This window comes from Propithecus coquereli, unplaced genomic scaffold (assembly GCF_000956105.1).
Source record: "Propithecus coquereli isolate 6110/MARCELLA unplaced genomic scaffold, Pcoq_1.0 Scaffold43, whole genome shotgun sequence".
In the NCBI taxonomy this organism is placed as follows: Eukaryota; Metazoa; Chordata; class Mammalia; order Primates; family Indriidae; genus Propithecus; species Propithecus coquereli.
In genome coordinates, this window is record NW_012150063.1 from 7,378,386 (window position 1) to 7,399,739 (window position 21,354).

General features: G+C 38.6%; 1 protein-coding gene across 1 annotated transcript in view; it reads left to right on the forward strand.

Annotated features, from left to right (window-relative positions):
- Positions 1-21,354, forward strand: part of CDKL4 (cyclin-dependent kinase-like 4) — a 31,892-nt gene that overhangs the window by 7,043 nt on the left and 3,495 nt on the right. Inside the window, exons 3-6 of the mRNA XM_012653820.1 lie at positions 5,373-5,445; positions 11,301-11,391; positions 17,729-17,926; positions 19,962-20,044. Coding sequence (XP_012509274.1) covers positions 5,373-5,445; positions 11,301-11,391; positions 17,729-17,926; positions 19,962-20,044 — 445 coding nt within the window. The remainder of the gene's footprint in view (positions 1-5,372; positions 5,446-11,300; positions 11,392-17,728; positions 17,927-19,961; positions 20,045-21,354) is intronic.

Here is a 21,354-nt window from a genome sequence, read left to right on the forward strand (position 1 = left end):
ATCTAGTGAATAGCAAACAAAGAAAAACAGCTAGATAGCATACATACCAGGCCTATTGGACCATTGTTTATTAGGGGAAATGCACAGTTAGGAGAAATAACAATTTTGACTTAAATCCATCTCATGGTAATTCCAGTGGGTCCCCAAATCCATCCTGGCAAATATTTCCTGATTTCCTAAATGGATAGTTGAAATAAGTACACTAGCAAAAGGAAAAAGAGCCAGGTGGCTCTCTGATCCAAGGAATGAAGGCTATTGTGGTAGAGGAGTCTGGTAGAAGTATCTGAAATGCTGCTTTTTTCCAAAATAGAAAACTGAAAGCAATGCTACAGATTTGGGGGGAAGCATAGGTTAGTGCTACCATTAAATATTTTGGGGAGGCCGGGCACAGTGGCTCATGCCTGTAATCCTAGTACTCTGGGAGGCTGAGGTGGGAAGATTGCTTGAGCTCAGGAATTCGAGACCAGCCTGAGCAAGAGCAAGACCCCGTCTCTACTAAAAATAGAAAGAAATTAGCTGGACAACTAAAAATATATAGAAAAAGTTAGCCGGGCATGATGACACATGCCTGTAGTCCCAGCTACTCAGGAGGCTGAGGCAGAAGGATCGCGTAAGCCCAGGAGTTTGAGGTTGCTGTGAGCTAGGCTGATGTCACGGCACTCTAACCTGGGCAACAGAGTGAGACTCTGTCTCAAAAAAAAATATTTTGGGGAGACATAGTTGGGAACTTGATGAGCATATTGCCTATGATAAATCCTCTCCAATACTTTTACCTCCTCCAATCTTTGGATTCCTTCCTCCTCTTTTTTTAATGAATTTCTGGCATCTCAGCTGCATTTGGCACAGGTAACCATTTAGTCCAGGCTCCAATCAACCAATTCAACAATCAACTGGAATCAATATTAGATGCTCCAGGTAGTCTATTGAAACCCGAATCTCTAATAAGTGTGTCCAAATTGTTATAATCAGCCCAATCTAAAGTCATGTTTCTTCCTCTCTGGTCCACCACTCATGAAATCCATTTTCTCATACATTCCCATTATAAATAAGCAACATTTTGTAGGTTTTTTTGGTTATATAAATCTTCTCTTCCTCTATTTCACTTTGTAATTGACCCCCCTGGGACATGCTGGGATCTGAGTTTAGTTAAGGTTTAGAGACTTGGGGGGTGGTGGGGAGAGGGGCATTGAGCAGAATTGGCCTCCTCATCTGCTTCAGGTGAGATCATTAGAGAGTCCTCAACAAGGCAGAACCGGCCTCATCATACAATTTTGGGAGTTACTTGCAGAAGAAGGGAAGTTTGAGGGGAGGTTGGGGCACTCTTAGTTATATGAATACTCTCCGGTGTCATGTTCCAATTCTTGGAGTATATCTCTTTCCCAGTTAATTGAGAAATTAATTATCCTCACATAAATGTAATCTATGTTGTCATTTAGCACCCTGAAGGTTTATTCTGTGTATGAGTTCTGAGTAATCTCATGGTAGTCCCAATTGGTCCACCAAGCTAGTCCTACAGATACGAGAAGTAAGGGGTTCTTTTAGGGCGAGCATTGAAATGCCCGATTTCCTAACTGTGCCTTGAGCCAAGATATTAAAGCTCCAGACTTGTCCTTTTTTTCTTTAATTTCTCCAGTGAAACCAGAAGCAGACAGATCACCCCACATTTCTGTTATTACTTACATCCCCCATGTTGTTCTACCATATTCAGTTCACCAAAGCCTTGCCTTAAGTAGGAATTTTATTCCAGATGACCACAGGTGATTATTTAAATAACTGTTTCATCACTGGGTGGTCATACACCAGTACCCCAGCCATGGTACTGGATGGTACTTATGGCAATTGGATGCTACTGCCTCTAGACCCATTTAAATCAGATAACCAATCCTAGATTCAAGGCCTTGAGTTTGTTTCCTGCAACCCCTTCTGGTACCGTATTCTGAATTGGTCAGGATTCAGCAACATAATTCACTTTAGCAGATCTAAGCAAAAAAGGAGTTGTCACAGAGTGTTAGTTTATAAAATTTCTGAAAGTCCCAGAGTTGGTATTTTGTATAGATGTTGTTTTGCCCATGATGGAGTCTGCCTTTTTGGAATCTGATCTAAATGAACAGAGTGTGGCACTTCCTGTGAGATGCCCTGAAACATCCTCTTCCACAGCAATAGCTCAGGACTTTCCTATGAAATTATTTCATGCTTGATTCCATGTTATTAAGGCTGGTAATCAGGGTTCTGCAGTCTCTGAACCCTAACCCATACCTGGTTTCCCAATTCCAGTACTTAATGCCCTGCGCCCTGCACTTGTAGTCTCTTAGGTCCTGTCCAGCATTCTGTTCCTGCATGTGTAGGACCACGTGCTACACCCTTTCCAGTCCCTCCCATGGTCCCTGTTCAGAAATCCATTTTCCATATTATGTCACTTCCATGCTTGATTCCTCTCTTTTTTTTTTTTTTTCCTTTTTTCTTTTAGGACAGAATCTTGCTTTGTTGCCCAGGCTGGAGAGCAGTGACATCATCACAGCTCACTGCAACCTCAAACTCCTGGGCTTAAATGATCCTCCTACCTCAGCCTCCCAAGTAGCTGGGACTACAGGCACGTGCCACCATATCTGACTAATTTTGCTATTTTGGTAGAGACAGGGTCTCGCTATTGCCCAGGCTGGTCTTGAACTCATGGGCTCAAGCAATACCAGCCGCCTCAGCGTCCCAAAGTGCTGGGATTATAGGCATGAGCCACTGCATCCGGCCCCTGAATCTTTTCAATGGCTTTGAATTTAGAGTAAAATCCAAATTCCTTGCCAAGATATGGATCTCTAAGGTCCTTCATGGATCGGCCTCTGCCCACCTTCCCAGCTCCTTCACCCATGTGTCAGCACACTGGCCTCCATACTGTTCCCCACACTCCCAGTTCTTCCTCACCTCACGGCCTCTTGTTCTTCTGCACCTGTTCAGTCTTTGTACAGGGGTCTCAGTCCCATCCATCTACAGCCTCGTCTGATCTCAGACCCTCATCTCCTGAACCCGTGTAGGTGTTAAAACCTAGACGTTTAGGGGATAGATTTCTCAATAAACTTATGAGATATTATTTATTTTTACACATGAGGAAAACTGAAGGCACCGAGAGCTTAAATGAGGTATCCAAGGTTATGAAACTAAGAAGCGGCACAGTTGGGATTTGAAGTCAGGCAGCCTGTCTCACAGTGTTCAGAATGGCTATGCTGTTCTTTCTGTCTCTTATTAAAAAAATGTTAACTGTGTTCTTTCAGTTTTGGGTCTAGGTAAAGGGGAAGAAGGATAAAGTTATGTCAGAGTTCATTGCAGGAAATAGAAATTTCAAGTAAAAAGGGTTGTAATACTGAGAATTAAGTGCTTTCTTAGTATTAATAATTAGAAGAGCTGGAGTCAAAAGGGTTGCCACTGGACCTCTGATGTCATGGGCATGCCACCGTAATTGTGACCTGAGATCAGGAAACTGCTCTCAGAGAAATACCTCCATACGTTGGTTGCTGTTTCTCTGCATACACTTCAGCCTCACGTGGTGGTATCCTGTAGCTAGTGTCTTAACTGAGTCAAGCACAGGTCATTCCACTGCTCTGTGAAGCCAGCTACATCTGCATACATTCAATTTTTAAAAAGTGATCTAAATATATGATTTAATTGTCCAAACATGACAAAATATTAAATATGAGTGATGAATATGTTTACAGTATTACATAATTATACATTTTTTAATTAAAAAATCCTTTTAGTGGACATTTAGTAAAAGAAACCCTTGTATTTCAGATTTTTGAGGATATGCAAACAACAGCCCCATCTCCATCAACAGGGCTGAAAGACAAACAACACGCTGAGAAAAATATTTGCAGCATATATAACAGACTCTGATATACGTTGAGTCTTCATAAATCAATAAGAGTAAACAGATCAATTTAAAAAATCTATAAAGGCTATGAAATAGAAATACACAAATGAAGAAATGTAGTATCCAATAATCATTTGAAAATTAATAATCGCTAAAAATTAATGAAATGCAAATACAAACCAAAATGAGATATCTCTTTATTTTAACCACAGATTGGCAAACATAATATTGGCAAAACCAAATGTTGGCAAGACAAGGAGAAGATAGGGATTTTTATGCACAGATGTTTGGTGGGAGTGTAATTGGGTATAACCTTCCATAGAGAAGGTAGTTTGGCAGTATGTAAATGTGAAGGCATCGTCATGGGACAGTGATGTGAGTGATGGAAAGACACCAACAGAAAAGCTAAAGGGAATGTAATTGCTATAATTTACAGAGATGGTTACATAAAGTAGGCTACTCTCATACAGAATACAAGTTTCTCAGATCTCCAGTTCCCCAGTGGAAAATACACCTGCCCATGATATCTTCCAAAGTTTTCTATACAGAGTGATGATTCTGCCAGGGACAAGAAACTCACACCTCCCATTCTATTGGGATCTTTATTCTCCCTGGCCTCCTCTTTGTCTGTAAATCTGCCTGCTAACCAGGTACAAGTAACTAGTATAAAATAAGTCCTGCACATGCTTGAATGTTTGCCACCAGCATGAACTGGATGAATTAAAGAGCAATCTTCCAAGTATACCTTTTTTCCTGCAAAACCAGGTCTCAGGTCTATCTGAAGATCAAAATGTATCATGTGCCTACCATTGGTCCCAGAAATCTCCCTTCTAGAACTTATCTTAAGACGATAAATTACATAACTGCAATAAAATGGGTGATTACAGATGTTCATTGAAGTATTTCTAGAAATAAAAATTAGCTCAACCTAACTGCTCATCATTGGAGACCAAGAAAATTATGATGCATCCATATAAGGAGCTCCTCTACAGCCGCTAAAATATAAGCACACATGTCAGTATTTGTACCTCTGTGCGGAAAATGTTTCTCAAAGAGGCAGAGGGTGGGATAGCAGAAAATAAATGGGTGGTTAGGCAGGTGTCAGAGAGAAGACTTCATGAATATACCCATACTTCTTAAATTTTGAATCATATGAATGTATTTATTTAAAATTAAAGTTAAAAAGTAAATGCAGAGAGAAAGAGAGATTAAGGAACAGAGATGGCTGAAGAGACATCCACCATAAGTTATGGCAGCTATTTTGGGGTGGCAAGATTTTAGTCAACACTTTTCACCCCTTTGCTTTTCTATATTGTTTGAATTTTCATGAGCATGTATCATTTTACAGATGTAAAAATTTCAAATTACAAAAGAAAATTAATAACTATAATAACACCTTGGCACTGTGTTCTTTGGCCATGACAAGCCCCCACCCTTTCACTTCTGTCCCCAGGCCTGGCTTCTGGACTCCATCCTAGGAGTTTTCATTTCCTTTTCTTGTTTTCTCCCGCAGAGTTGCTGATGGAGTGATCAAAAGTGTGTTATGGCAAACACTTCAAGCCCTTAATTTCTGTCATAAACATAATGTAAGTAACATTTTCTAATGTATCTGTTAATTTCTTCATGGTAACTCTTTTCTTCTAAAGAGCTAAAGAACAAAGGGAAAGTAAGAACCCGAGGAGAGAGACAAAAGAAAGTTACAGAATGTGAGGAAAAGCGATGCGTTGTTCATGGCCCCTTTCCAGTTTCTGTAAGAATCAAATTACTAATTCCTATGAAATAAAGTTTGTATAAATGTAATGTTTCTTTTTGCCACAGTTCGATGACTCTTATGATTATTTTTAAATTGGGTTAAAATATTAATAATTTATCAGGATATGGGTAAAATAATCCACCGTTTTTGTTTTTACATCTCTACAATCTTTTTGCTCTGTAGCAATCTTAAGGTTTTTTTTCTTTAGGCCATTAAATTTTTAGAGCCATAGTTCTCAAACTCGAGCATGCAGCAGAATCACGTAGAGGGTTTTTTAAAACACAGCTTGCTGGGCCCCATCCCCAGAGTTTGTGATTCAGTCGGTCTGGGGTAGGGCCTGAGAATGTGCATTTCTAACATTGTCCCAGATGATACTGAAGCTGCTGTTCAAGAACCACACTTTGAATACTACTGTGTTGTAGAAATAATTCTGGCTGATTGCTCCTGTATGTAATTTGACTTGTCCTTCCACCTTATTTCCTGTAAATCGGAATTTATATCTAGACGCTTGATCATATTCAAGTTCAATTTTTGTAGATAAGAGCACTTCATGTGTGGTGCCCTACACTTCATCCCACTTTTCATCTTGTTAAAATTGATTAGCGGGCTCAGGAGGGATTAGTTCGATCCTCTCTGTTGTCAATTTCCCTGTCAAGCCTTTTTCCCTGAATTGTCCAGTGACGATTATTCCCTGTATCTAGTATTTCATTAGGATTAAAAGATGGTAATTTTCTAATTCTGTTATTCCTTCTGCATTTATTAATTGGACCCTCATGAATTCTGGCTACTGTAAAGTACAATAAGATAAATATGTGATGATTTCTTTTGTCAATACTCAGAGTGATGAGTTGGTATCTTTGCAACCTCCAAAAGGGAACAATGACAGGTTTTAGGGGGTGACTGGGGCACCATTATAAACATGGATTTTATATTATGTGATGTTTTCAATCTTTTGCAGTCATCGTTCTCTCTGATGCTCAACTTGTCCTATCTTAGGCCAATGAGAGCTTCTTCAAGTTGCTCCTCAGTACTTTTGGTATAAAGATAGGTTTTAAAAAATATCTCTGGACCTTTTGAGTTGGTGCCTGGACAGAGGCAGCACTGAGGCAATGATACAGAGTACCATATGATCAGTTTTGATGCCAGCAGAATGCCTACCGTAGTAGTCTAGGATTGCTGAAAAAGAAATTACAAGACCGTGGAAATAAATTTCAATACTTAGAGGAAATAAATTTCAATACTTTCTTTATATTTAAGGAAGTCAGTGAAGTTTTTATTGGATTAAACCAAAAGCTTTTATTTTCTATTAATATAGAAGGATATTGTTCATAAAATACATAAACCTATTTTTCACAAGGCAAATTGTGCTTTCAGATACTTAATAAAGATGATGGCGATTTGAATCTCTATCTCTGTTGCTTTCCACCGTGCCAGAGGGGGGATCAAGTTGCTGCAGGAGTTTTAAAGGCAGTGAAAATGGTTTTCTAAAAATACTACTTACCATAGTGTTCACACTTTATTCCGATATAACCAGACACTTTCCTGTGTAGCAGGCTATAAGCTTGAATGCAATGTCTGTGGTTCCTTTATCTTTGTATCTCTTTAATGCCTAGATTTGATCTTTTAATGTAAGAGGTGCTCACTAAATATTTATTGAATAACTGGATGGATGGGCCGGGCGTGGTGGCTCACGCCTGTAATCTTAGCTCTCTGGGAGGCCGAGGCAGGTGGATTGTTTGAGCTCAGGAGTTCGAAACCAGCCTGAGCAAGAGGGAGACCCCGTCTCTACTAAAAATAGAAAGAAATTAGTTGGACAACTAAAAATATATAGAAAAAATTAGCCGGGCATGGTGGCAGATGCCTGTAGTCCCAGCTACTCGGGAGGCTGAGGCAGGAGGATCGCTTGAGCCCAGGAGTTTGAAGTTGCTGTGAGCTAAGATGACGCCATGGCACTCTAGCCTGGGCAACACAGTGAGACTCTGTCTCAAAAAAAAAAATAAATAAATAACTGGATGGATGGATAGATGGATGAATGAATCATTCGATCAATCAGTGTTCAACCTGCTAGTGACTTACTATTTCCGGCAGACCCAAACATTATTGTAGCTCAATGCAATTGCCATCATTTCACTGCTTAGAACAACACATTCTATATATTAAGGATGGAAATGTTGAAAATATCCCATTGATAATCTGTGCCCTCTATTAAAAATGGATAATTTTTCAGACAAACTTCCCTCTTCCAAGAGGGAAATGACCTCTGAACTCTGGTTATCTCATTTTCTTATGCTGTGATAAGCCTTTGTGTGTCTATCTTGTGTTTTATCTATAATCAAAATGCATACAGTCTGCGCACGGTGGCTCACGCCTGTAATCCTAGCAGTCTGGGAGGCCGAGGTGGGAGGATCGCTTGAGGTTAGGAGTTCGAGACCAGCCTGAGTAAGAGCAAGACCCTGTCTCTACAAAAAATAGAAAAATTAGCCAGGTGTGGTGGCACACCCTTGTATTCCCAGTTGCTTAGGAGGCTGACGCAGGAGGATCACTTGAGCCCAGGAGTTTGAGGTTGCAGTGAGCTATGATGATGCCACTGCACTCTAGCCTGGGCAACAGAGCGAGACCCTTTCTCAAAAAATAAATAAATAAACAAAAATAAAATAAAATGCATACAAAGGAAAAAAATCTATCATATATAAGCTGTTACAATAAAACATCTAAAACCTTTATGCTCTGCTTATTTTTAAAGGGACCCTTATGATACCCTCAAAGAATAGAAAAGGCAGTCTGGCCCATGGTGTCGCTGCACACGCACATCTCTCAGCCGGTGGAGACCATGTGCACCTTACTGTCTCCAGAGTCGTGATCCTAAGCAGGACAATGCAGGCTAAAGTAGTAACGGATTAAGGCCTTGCTACGCAAAGTGTGGTGCGCAGAGATCACGTGGGAACCTGTTAGAAATGCAGAATCTCAGCCCACTCCAGATCTACCGAATCTGAATCTGAATTTTAATAAGAGCGTTAAGTGATTCGTGTACACATCAAATTTTGAGAAGCACTGGACTTGAGAAAGTACCTAGTCATTTTGTTCTATTTTATCCTATAACATCACTAGAATGAGGTAACTAAAGTGATCCACTTAACATCATTATGAAAAAAATGCATGGATTTTTATATATTTGAAGTATTATTAGAGAAAAAGCTTCAACTCAAAAAGGCAAAACTACAGTAATTTCTGAGATCTGTCAGGCTGTAACATCCATCAGCATCTCATTGATATTCATGTTTTGGTTATCAAAGAGGGGGTCTCTTTTCTCTCTCTTTGCCGTATGAACATCCATCTCTGTTGTTTTCGTGTCAATGAAAACAACCTTCTCAGATAATAGAAAACTACTTATTGTTCAGTTGGGCTACATAAGAAGGAATTTTTGGTGTGGAAGTTTCCAGAGATTTTTTTTTTCTCGTTTTTATTTATTTATTTATTTCTACCTTGTTCCATCATTGGTGTTTAACAGATATGATTCTTAAAGTTGAAAGTCAGGTTTAAAATACCATGGATACCTCTTCTTGCTGGTTTGTGAGCCAATAAAAATGAGATTGAACATCGGCCACAATAACCCAACCTGAGCAATGTTTGCTAAAAACTGTGTATAAAACCCAAGTTTATTTAACAGTTTATTAAAATTCTTCTGTTAACAGAGACTTGCATGTTTCTTGTTCTTTGATGGAAGCTGATTGCAAAGAGCATTACAGAGAGTTTCCAGTGAGTGTGGCTTTGCCGTGGAGAGAGTGAATGCTATATATGTCTATGCCTTCTGTCTCCCAGTCTCTGTTTCTTAGAGTTCCAATTATTTTTACTCCCTTTTTCTTTGTTCAGTATCCTATCCCTCTTTATCAGTAGCTTCTCTTACCTACACCAATACCAATAAATTTTTCTGTTTCTTTGGGACAGATCAATATTTCATTTGCCTTTGTATTATTTTTGTGGAAAAATAAGTGCCGTAAATTTCACATAGATTTGCATTTGATCCAAAAATATTTAAGTAGGCCAACAGATAAATATCAATGTAAATTCATTTACTTTGTGATGCCATACATAGTTAGAAATTTTAGAATTTGATGCAGACTCATTTGAGGGATGTATAAAATGAAATAATGAAATGACCGACTATTATAAGTGAGTTACTAACGCAGAGGGTTAGTCTAAGTTTCATAAATAAGTTGCTTAAAAGGTAGGATATCAAAACTGCATCAGTTTATATTACAATAATGTGTTGTTTTAAATTAGTATCTAAGGCCTTAGGACTTAAGGGTCCTAAAAAAGTTTCTTCTAACTGTTCTTCAGATAAATTACGAAACAGTAGACAGTCATCGAGACTACATAGGAAGAAGCTTCTGTTACCAGTACCATTTTTGTGACATAGAATGAATTTAGGATTCAGCCTTTTTGCTTCCTAGATAGCTATTACAGAAACAAAGAAAATTATTTCAGAACTGTCAATTTGACAGGAATACCTAAAGGGCCTGACAACGTGGCAGAGAAGTGAGGCAGAAGGGGTTGATTATTGTGACACTTAATTCATGGACTCTGTCAGTAGCCACCTGCAATCACAGGATTGTGGCGAGGATGAAATAATTTACGTGAAAGTGTTTTGAGAAGTACGTAGCTCTATGTGAGGGCCCAGGTATAGAAGATCGGTATCATTTTTATCCATTTTCTTTTTTGGGAGGGTGGATAAACTGGAAAGATAAAGTTCGGAAGGGTAGGGCCGGAGTTATTTACTCACGGCACATCACACGTGGAAAACCATTTCTGGAATCATGATGCGTGAGCTTACTCGGCCCCCAGCTTGGCCCTCTCGTGTCCAGCGAGCAGCGTCTGCTTCATTTGGGGTCATTATGGTGAGGCAGCAAATTGTAAGGCTGCCACCTGGATGGGAGGAGCGGGAGCTTCTTGAGATGACAGCACCTCATAGTGGGGCCCTGCTCTCCCAGGAGAGACTCCAACAGCACTGCGGGGACATCTCAGAAGGGCTGCTGATCATTCCAGCCTAGGTCAGTGTTGAGGAACCGAAGTGATACAGAGTGCTTTGGAGTCTCTGATAAGTAGGTGACTATACATCCCAGCATATTCAGGACAGTTCTGGTTTGGTTATTAACTGGGCTCCCTTTCACTCTTGAAAGTGGCTTGATTTGGATGATAAATAATATGGTCATTCTAATTATGAGTGAATTTTGGTTTTTGTTATCATTTAAATGTTTTTCAGTTTCTCAAGTCTGCAATAGATTTCATCCTGAGTTGTGATTCTCAAATGGCAGCAATTCTTACTAGAAGTACGCTGAGTCTAATCTCATTTAGGGTTTTACCTCTTATGGTTTAAATAGGGCCCAGTAAAAATTGAAAGAAATAATTACATGATACTCACTTCTTTAAAAAAAAAAAGTCAGACACAGTTTTCATATGCAACAATTATTATTTTAATTTCTTTAATAATATAGTAACACTTTCATATGTTTTTTTCTCTTGGTATAAGACTTACAAGTGAAAATTGGCAATTTAAGTTCTTTTAGAAAAATGAAGGAAACCCGTGTTTGTTTTTATCTCACAGGCTGTTTATCCATGTTTAAACTAGTTGTTAATGTTATTCTTTGTCATTTTAATGGCTCATAAAAATAATCAAATATTATCTCGCAGTGTATTCACAGAGACGTAAAACCTGAAAATATTCTGATAACTAAGCAAGGAATAATCAAGATCTGTGACTTTGGGTTTGCACGAATTCTGAGTAAGTAGCAATTTTTTACTGACTTTCCAATTCAAATGATTATAAAATGACATGCTTTAAATTCTTACTTTAGATATTGAACGTATGCTCAATGTTGTATTGTAGTTATTCGAAAAGGAAAATATCACTTTAGCCTTTTAGTACATTAGTTTGCATTTCAACTCTGCTCCATTCAGCTAGAATTTATTGGATGTCACCTTTATGTGCTTTGCCCCATAGGAGAGGAAAAGAATTATAAGAGCATTTCTGCTCTTCATGCATTTATAATCTAAAGTGAAAGACACAAAGAATGATACAAGATGATTGGCAATAAAGTACTAAAGTGAAGGTGCAGATGGTTCCCTGGAGGGAAATATTAATGTGGGCGAGAGTGGATGAAAAAACTTCATGGAGCTGGTGAGACTAGAAAAGTACACTGAAAATTAAAGAAAGAGGATGCAGAGACAGTGCTAAGAAAAAGGAAATCTTCCCAGGCAGGGAGGAACTGAAGGGAAAGGGAGGGACAAATAATTGTTTCTTCCTCAATTTAGAACTTTACAGCAGGCATAACACATGTATTAGCAACATACATCTTGCAATATGGGTGTGGACGTAATCAGTATCCTGATAGGACCCAAACACAGGTGACTTGGCAATGCATTTATTAGGGCTGGGCAAAAACAAAGACAGATCAAAGCTTTCTGAGGTTGCTGTGCTTTGCAGTGTAAGAAAATTGGACTCTTGGCCAGGCGTGGTGACTCACTCCTGTAATCCTAGCACTCTGGGAGGCCGAGACAGGAGGATCACTTGCGGTCAGGAGTTTGAGACCAGCCTGAGCAAGAGCGAGACCCCATCTCTACTAAAAATAGAAAAAATTAGCCAGGCATCGTGGTGCACATCGTAGTCCTAGCTACAGACTGAGGCAGGAGGATCGCTTGAGCCAGGAGTTTGAGGTTGCTGTAAGCTAGGCTGATGCCATGATACTTTAGCCCAGGCAACAGAGCAAGGGTCTGTCTCAAAAATTTAAAAAAGTAAAGAAAAAGATTGAACTCTAATAATAATTGGTCCCTGTGCCATGTGGCTGAAAAGAGAAACAGACAAACACTGGAAAATTATAGAGACTATGAACACTGCACTTAGTACTGTGGTACATCCATATCATGAAATGCCAGGCAGCCATTAGCAGTGATGTTTATGGAGTTTTCAGTGGTATCAGGAAATGTTTAAGATGTGATAAGTGAAAAGGGAAAGCTAAAACTTATGTTTATAGTATGATCTCAACTATATAGGAAATACAAAAAAAGAATAATTGCCAAAGGAAATAAGTAGAAAAAATATTACTAGTATACATATGATCCCGAACTTAGGAAATTAAGTGGGTAATGGTCATATAATATGTCGTACAGATGCAATATCATAGGTTTGGGGGTTTTTCCTGGAAATCTATTTTATACTTCAAAAATGCCCAATTTGCTCACAAAAATAACTGAAAAAAACCACACATATGCCATTATAAATATCAAGAACATAAAAGAAACATTTCATATAAAAGTTACCTCATAAATATTCTTTTTGGGGATTTTTCTTCATGGGCTGGCAAGGCTATTTAAACTGGCAGTTCTTCTAAAAGCATAAATATATTCGATTTTTTCATGAATGTGCATTCCTGCTTTCCTGCTGAGTCTCCCTGTAGCAAATATCATCGTTATTCTCTGAATGAAGAACCTTAAAACTAAGTTCAATAGCAGGGTCATCTGTCTCAGAAATTTTGACCGCATGAACACATCCAAAAGTCTCTGAATGGTGAACCCACCGTGGCAATTCCAATAATGATATCTTCTGCCATATTATTACAAGCAAAGTCGTAGTACAAGACACTGCCAATGCTGGCTGAAAACTCCACAAGATGTAAGCTCAGGTACTGGTTGTAGCTCAAGCCATTGTAAGTACTAGTTTAGGTCATTATTGGAGTCATAGTTGGTCATTTAGAATGAGAAGGGCAAAGAAGGGGATCCTATTCTGTGCCAAAATTCTAACATTGGCTCAATAGATTTAACTGCATAAAAATTTAAGCTCCTACTGGATATCCACATGCAAGCAAATGAAGTTGGACCTTTACCTTACACCATATACAAACATCCACTCAAAATAAATCACCAACCTAAATGTAAGAGATAAAGCTATAAAACTCACAGAGGAAGATATAGAAGTAAAGGTTTATGACATTGAATTTGACAGTGACTTCTTGGATGTGACACTAAAAGCACAAGCAACAAAAGAAAAAATAGATAAATTGGACTTCATCAAAATTAAAAACTGTTGTTCATCAAAGGACACTATACACAGAGTGAAAAGACAACCCATGGAAAGGGAGAAAGTATTCACAAATTTATATTCGCTAAGGAATAAATATCCAGAATGTATAAAGAACTCCTATAACTCAACAACAATAAAAACTAACTTAAAAATTGGCAAAGAACTAGAATAGACATTTCTTGGAAGAAAATATAAAAATGGCCAACACGTACATGAAAAGATGCTCAGCTCATCATTAGGGAAATGCAAATTAAAACCATAGTGGGATACCATTTCACACCCATTAGGATGACTATTGTTAAAAATAAAATACACAACAAAATAGCAAGTGTTGGTGAGGATATGGAGAAATCGGAGCCCTTGTTCGTTGCTAGTGGGAATGTAGAATGGTGCAGCTGCTGTGGAAAATAGTATGGCAGTTCTTTAAAAAATTATACATACAGTCACTGTTTGATCCAGCAATTCAACGTCTAGGTATATACCTAAAAGAACTGAAAGCAAGGACTCTAAGACATTTGTATGCCAGTGTTCATAGCAGTGTAATTCACAATAACCAAAAGGTAGCAACAATCTAAATGTCCGTTAAGGATGAGTGGATACACAAAATGTGGTATATACATATAATGGAATATAATTCAACCTTAAAAACGAATGAAATTCTGATACATGCTACAACGTGGATACACCTTGAAAATGTTAAGCTAAGTAAAATAAGCCAACACAAAAGGACAAATACTTAAGATTCCACTTGTATAAGCAACCTAGAATAGTCAAGTTCATGGAGACAGAAAAAAGAGTAGTGATTACCAGGGCTGAGGGGAGAGGGGATGGGGAGTGAGTGTTTAATGGGTACAGAGTTTCAGGCTAGGATGATGAAAAAGTCCTGGAGATGGGTCGTGGTGATGGTTGTACAACACTGTGTATGTACTTAATGCCACTGAACTGTACATTTTAAAATGGTTAAAATAGTAAATTTTATGTTATGTACATTTCCCACATATATAAGTATGAAGGAGGAACTTAAATTATGTATATATAAAAATATAGATATACATAGAGATAAAAAAATTTTAAAGCAATAAAGAGAGAGAATATTTCAAAATTGATAATCAATAGATTGATATAAAAGAGCTTATGTAGATTATAAGGGGAAAAAACCCCAAAAGCTCTGAGCAGGAAAATTAGCAAGATGTTAACCGACAGTTCGCAGAAGAAAGAAAAGGCTAACAACATGAAATAATCTTCCTTCTCACTGATATCAAAGAAATGCACATTCAAATGTTACTCTTCTCCAGTGAAGCTGGCAAAGATTTTTCAGACAATAACCGCTCAGAGCTCACAAAATTGTTTTTAATGGAAACAGAGTTTGGAACAAATCCTTGAGAAAACAGTTTGTTAATTTTTATCAAAAACTTTTTAAAGTATCTTTTGAAGCTTTAATTCTCTCATAAGATACTCATAATTCTCTCATAATTCTGTCCCAAGATACTACCTCCAAAAATAATATAATGTCCATTGTGGAACCATGTATTACTGAAAAAGAAAATTCAGAGGAAACTAACCATTCAGAAATAAGGAAATGGCTAAAGAATTTATATGATTTAATATCATACATTAAAATTTGAATTTTTAAAGAATTTTAATGACACAAGAAAATGCTCCAGCACACGTGAGGCTAAGTGAAAAAGAATACAAAACTGCACATATGGAGTGGCTTCAATTCTATGTGTGTTTGGGTGTGTAATATTAAGAAAAGACAAGAAACAAAGGAAACACACCAAAATGTTAACATGGTTTCTGTCTGGGTGGTAGGTGATTTTTATTTCCTTCTTTGTTTTATTACTTTTGTATTTTCCGAGTTTTCTACAAATAACATGGATTACTCTAATAATTTTATAAGTGATGCTCATACATCTCAGTCTAGTAATTCCACTTCCAGAAATTCATTCTAAAGAAATAATACTAAATAGAGAAAAAACTTTGTGCAGAGATTTTCAGTCTGGTGTTATTTATAATAGCAAAATACGGAAAATTTGGGAAAGGTAAAGGAAATCATGGCATAGGCACTTGGTAAACTTATGCAGCCATTAAACTCAAGTTTAGGAAGAGTTTATAATAACATGGTACATATACAGAATTAAATGAAAAAATGAGGACACAAAATTTTATATAACATATGATCAAAAGTACTCAAAAAATTGTGCCGTAAAAAAATAAAACCCAAATGAAATACACCAGAAGATTAACACAAGGTATCTTTGGATGGTAAAACTTGGATTTATTTTCCTTCTTTCTGTTGATTTTATTTTTTCATACTCTCTGTAGTGAGCGTATATGACTTTTATGTTAAAAGATGTTCCAAACAAGTAAAACAGCCGACTTGACCTGTGAACAGTGAGAATTGTCAGTGGTGGTGATTTTCTTTCCTATTCTCCGTTTTCCAAATTTCCTATATGGCATTTATTAATTTTTATAATTTAAAAATTTATATAATTCTATAAAAGAGCAATGGGTAAGTAAAGATCATTTCCTTTTCCCGCTCCCATGAGGACTGCTTTTTGATGAGAGCCGCACTCACTATTTTCCGAGCTGTCTTTTGTGACGGAGCCACGCCGGCTCCCTGAAGCCTTTACCAAGGAGAATTGCCCGTTCTCTCATCTCTGCAAGCCGGGCTGGTTTCCAGTTGTTCCTCCTCTGTCACGTATGTGTAGGGTTCCTGGTCCTTCAGCGTCATGTGTTGATTGTGGGATTGGCTTCCACCCCCTTGGGAGGCAGGTGCTTGGCCCCAGGCATCCCACACCTGTGGTAGTAGGGCAGGGCCGAGCAGTGAGGTTGCACCCAGTTCTGTCATCTGCCTGTCACACACCATGCATGACTCACAAGGAGTCAGTGGATCCTAAGTAACAAATTTGGATAGAAAAATTAGAGTTTCTTTTTTCTGGGATTTTTTTTTTTTCTTTTGAGACAGCATCTTGCTCTGTCACCTGGGCTAGAGTGCAGTGGCATCATCATAGCTCACGGCAACCTCAAACTCCTGGCTCAAACAGTCCTCCTGCCTCAGCCTCCTGAGTAGCTGGGACTACAGGTGTACACCACCACACCTAGCTAACTTTTTCTTTTTTTAGTAAAGACGGGATCTTGCTCTTATTCAGGCTCATCTTGAACTCCTGACCTCAAGTGATCCTCCCACCTCAGCCTCCCAGAGTGCTAGGATTACAGGTGTGAGCCACTGCACCCAGCCAAAAAATCAGTTTAATGCAGTTGTACAACACTGCATTAGTTTCCTAGGGCTGCCATAATAAATTACCACAATCTGTGTGGCTTAAAACAACAGAAATTTACTGCCTTACTGTTCTGAAGGCCAGATGTCTGATACCAAGTTTTCATCAGAGCCATGTCCCTCTGAAGACTCTAGGGCAGGATTCTTCCATGACTCTTTCCTAGCTTCTGATGGTTGTAGGGAAATTTGGTGTTCATGGGCTTGCAGCTGCATCACTCCAGTCTCTGCCTCTGACATCACATGGCATTCTCCCTCTGTGTCTCTGTGTCCCTGTGTGGCCTTCTTGTAGGAAGTCATTGGATTTAGAGTCCACCCTAATCTAGTGTGACCTCATCTTAACTAATTACATCTGCAAAAACCCCGTTTCTAAATAAGTCACGTTCACAGGTACCAGGATTTAGAACTTCAACCTATCTTTTGCGGGGGCACAATTTAACCCACAGCCACCACCATGCTGATAATAATGTGGAAACAAATAATAGTTGGTTTAGACTTGAAGTTATGCTACAGAAATCCTCATTCCCCTCTCTTGGAATGACATAGATGTTAACTAGCTAAGGTGCACTAGGAAGTCGAATTTACTATCTCAATGCACAGTGTGACTGTTTACTAATTGGTGGCCCACTGAATTAGCTGTTAGGAGTATCATGGCCTGTGATATTATTGAAGCTTGCCTGAATGCCTCACCTGGTCTTGGGAGTAGTTCACATGTTCACATGTTGGGAGAATATGAATCACCTGATCTGACTGATGCATTTGCAGTTCCAGGAGATGCCTACACCGATTATGTTGCTACAAGATGGTACCGAGCTCCTGAACTTCTCGTGGGAGATACTCAGTATGGTTCTTCCGTTGACATATGGGCCACCGGTTGTGTTTTTGCAGAGCTCCTGACAAGCCAGCCACTCTGGCCTGGAAAATCAGATGTGGACCAACTTTATATGATAATCAGAACACTGGGTACAAATTCCATTTTGTGGCTTACCCACAATTGTTAAATTGTTATTGTATTTGTATCTTGTTGTAATACAAAACAAGAGCTTTATTGCTCTTCCAAAGTGCTACTCTGATGGTTGTTCTGGGTTCTGAGTTGTAGCCAAAGCCCAATCCTTATCTCAATATGTAGCACCATAACTCCTCTCAGTGAGTTCTCAGATGCCTTTCCAAGAAAAGGCAATTAGCCATGGAATAAACTATATGTTTACTTTCCATATCAGGCTAAGAGAGAGATAAGGATATGAGTCAGCTGCCTAGAGCATAAGCTAAGAGATATTTGATCAAATGCAATTTCTGCCCACTGTAAAAGAGGTCCCCCCCACCACCACTTTATTCTAGAGCAGGGCTCAGTAAATGTTTTCTATAAAAGGCCAGATGGTAAATATTTTAGGTTTTGCAGGCTTTACAGCCTCTGTTGCAACTCCCCACCACTGCTGTTATAGTGCAAAAGCAGCTATACACAATATGTCAACAAATGAGTGTGGCTGGGTTCCAATAAAACTTTATTTATGGACGCTGAAATTTTAATTTCTTATAGCTTTCACATGTTGCAAAATATTATTCTTCTTTTGATTTTTTTATCTACTTAAAAATGTAAAAACCATTCTTAGGTCACAGGCTGTACAAAAACAGGAACTAGACCAGATCTGGCCTGCAGGTCATAGTTTGCATACCCCTGCCCTAGAGCTTAAGAGTCTGATTTTATAATACTTCCTGATGGGGAGCTGCTGCCAGAGTTTAAATAACATTAACATGTTTTCTTTGCACAGTACTTAAGAATTTACTTATTACTTACATATACATCATCTCTTCTAGTCTTAAGAAAAACCTGTTAAGGAAGTTATAATATTTTTTTAATTGTGTCTATTGTATAAATGAGGAAACTGAGGCTCAGGGAGCTTCCATGATTTGCCTAAAGTCATACAGCCAGTTAAGTGTAGAATAGGAATGGGACTCAAGGGGTTTCTTTTATGAGCCTTCATCATGTGGCAGCTTCATGCCAGCAGCATGGAAGCAAAGAAAGTGACACCTTTACACACAAAGATGAGTGTTGACTAATTCCTTCCCACAGGCTCTCCTGGCAGCATGGCTGTTGGACAGTTCCCTGTTTGGTTCCAACCCATGCCTCTGGAGAATTCTGCAGCATGAAAAATGTGGGGTAGAGTACCAACTGCAGGCCACACCTTAAGTGTAGGTTGTTTGTTTGATTGACTTCCTAAAAGGATTCTGGAAATTTACGTTATACAGACCTAAGTGTGGCATTAGACAGACCTGAGCTTGAATCCTGGGTCTCTCACTTAATACTGTGTGATCTTGGGCAAGTTATTAATATTAAACCTCTCTGAGCCTCATTTCCTCATTGGTACAATGTAGATTTAAAATAGCAACTATGGACCAGGCACGGTGGCTCACGCCTGTAATCCTAGCACTCTGGGAGGCTGAGGCAGGAAGATTGCTTGAGATCAGGAGTTCGAGATGAGCCTGAGCAAGAGTGAGACCCCATCTCTACTAAAAATAGAAAAATTAGCCAGGCGTTGTAGTGCGCACCTGTAGTCCCAGCTACTCGGAGGCTGAGGCAGGAGGATTGCTTGAGCCCCGGAGTTTGAGGTTGCTGTGAGCTAGGCTGACGCCACGGCACTCTAGCCCAGGTGACAGTGCGAGACTCTGTCTCAAAAAAAAAAAAGCAACTATGGTGAGATTGTTATGAAATTAGATGAAATCATATGTGTAAAGCCTCTAGGCCCCTAGCACCATTTTCTCACCTTGTCTTTTGATGAAGGCTAAATGGCAACCAAACCACGTGTGGCGGAGAGTTGCTTGGGAGAATTGGCCTTACCTAACTAAGAAGGTGTGCGCCCACAGGGACCCATTCCTTCTAGCTGGAGGGAACATTGAGGCACAATATTTCTTTCATACCTGCACCTAAGAAGTTAACCATTTAAACACTTTATTATTCTTTGCCAAATTTATGATGAGTTATGTGGTTTGTAATTTACAGGAAAACTAATCCCAAGACATCAGTGTATCTTTAAAAGTAATCAGTTTTTCCGTGGCATCAGTATACCTGAACCAGAAGACATGGTAAACTGCTCTATTTGGATATTTTATTATTTGTGTTGCTACTTTCTTTAAAGAGGTAGTTATTTCTTTTTTACTACTTGTGCTTTTGGCTTCTGTTTTCCTTATGACATGCTGACACAGATGGAAGAAACTGTATAAAAACTACATAAAAATGAGCCAGGGAAATGCTTTAAAAGTTAACCTGTCCTATCTATTCAAGGATTAATTTAATGTTATAATAAATTTAAAGTGAAAGCACATTTAGTATCATTCATGCTATTAATACATACTGCATACATACATTTGATCTTTTTGGTCAAAGCACTAGGATAACTTTCCCTGAAATAATTATATTCTCATAAACAGTATTTACAGTAGTTTCCTTTATTTTGAAAAATGCATTTTCTTAAGTTTATCATAGCTTGCAAAACAAAGTTCAAATCAATTTAAAAAGAAAACAAACCTATTTCATGACTTACATTTTCACATGGAAGGTCATTTTACCCATTAAACTCCAAATCACAATGATCATCTCTGTGCTCTTGCTGTGGTCCTTGCCTCTATTTGAGAAGGTATCAAGGTATCAGTGACTGCTTGGCCCTCTTGCTCTCTGTGGACAGCGATTCCTGTCTGTGTTATCTAAGTTCAGGCTATGATCTTTATAACTCCACCTGGTCTAGAATCTGCCTATGGAGAGAAAGGACTGTCAGGAAAGGCCTGTGTCCACACTCAAGCTGTGTCAGAGTCAGAGCAGTGCAGGGATGGAAAGAAGTCTGAGAAGCCAGATCATGACCAGTGTGAACAATCTAGGTTTTAATGGTCCCAACCACCTCTAGACACCTTGTTCACTTAAAATCAGCTATTAATACCTTGATGTCTATACTGGTTTTCTTTTTATTGTGTTTGTTAAGACCTTTAACAAATATAATACAAGGTTAAGGGTTGAATTACAAGGGTAAAGTTTACAAAAGAATATTTATATAATGTGTTTAAAGAGTAAAATACAACAAACTCATGTGTCTGCTGCCCAAAGAAGTATTAATATATTACCATTATCTTTGAAGATTCTCCGTCCCCTTCCTTCCTCACTATTCTGAATTTTGTTTTTCATTCTGTTGATTTCTCTAGTGCTCTTAAACGTGTAGTTCAAAGTATTTTCATGAATGCTCAAAGCATCCTTGTAAGTATACAGACACAGATTTTTTTTTTTTTTGATACAGAGTCTGGCTCTGTTGCCCTGGCTAGAGTGCCATGGCATCAGCCTAGCTCACAGCAACCTCAAACTCCTGGGCTCAAGCGATCCTCCTGCCTCAGCCTCCCGAGTAGCTGGG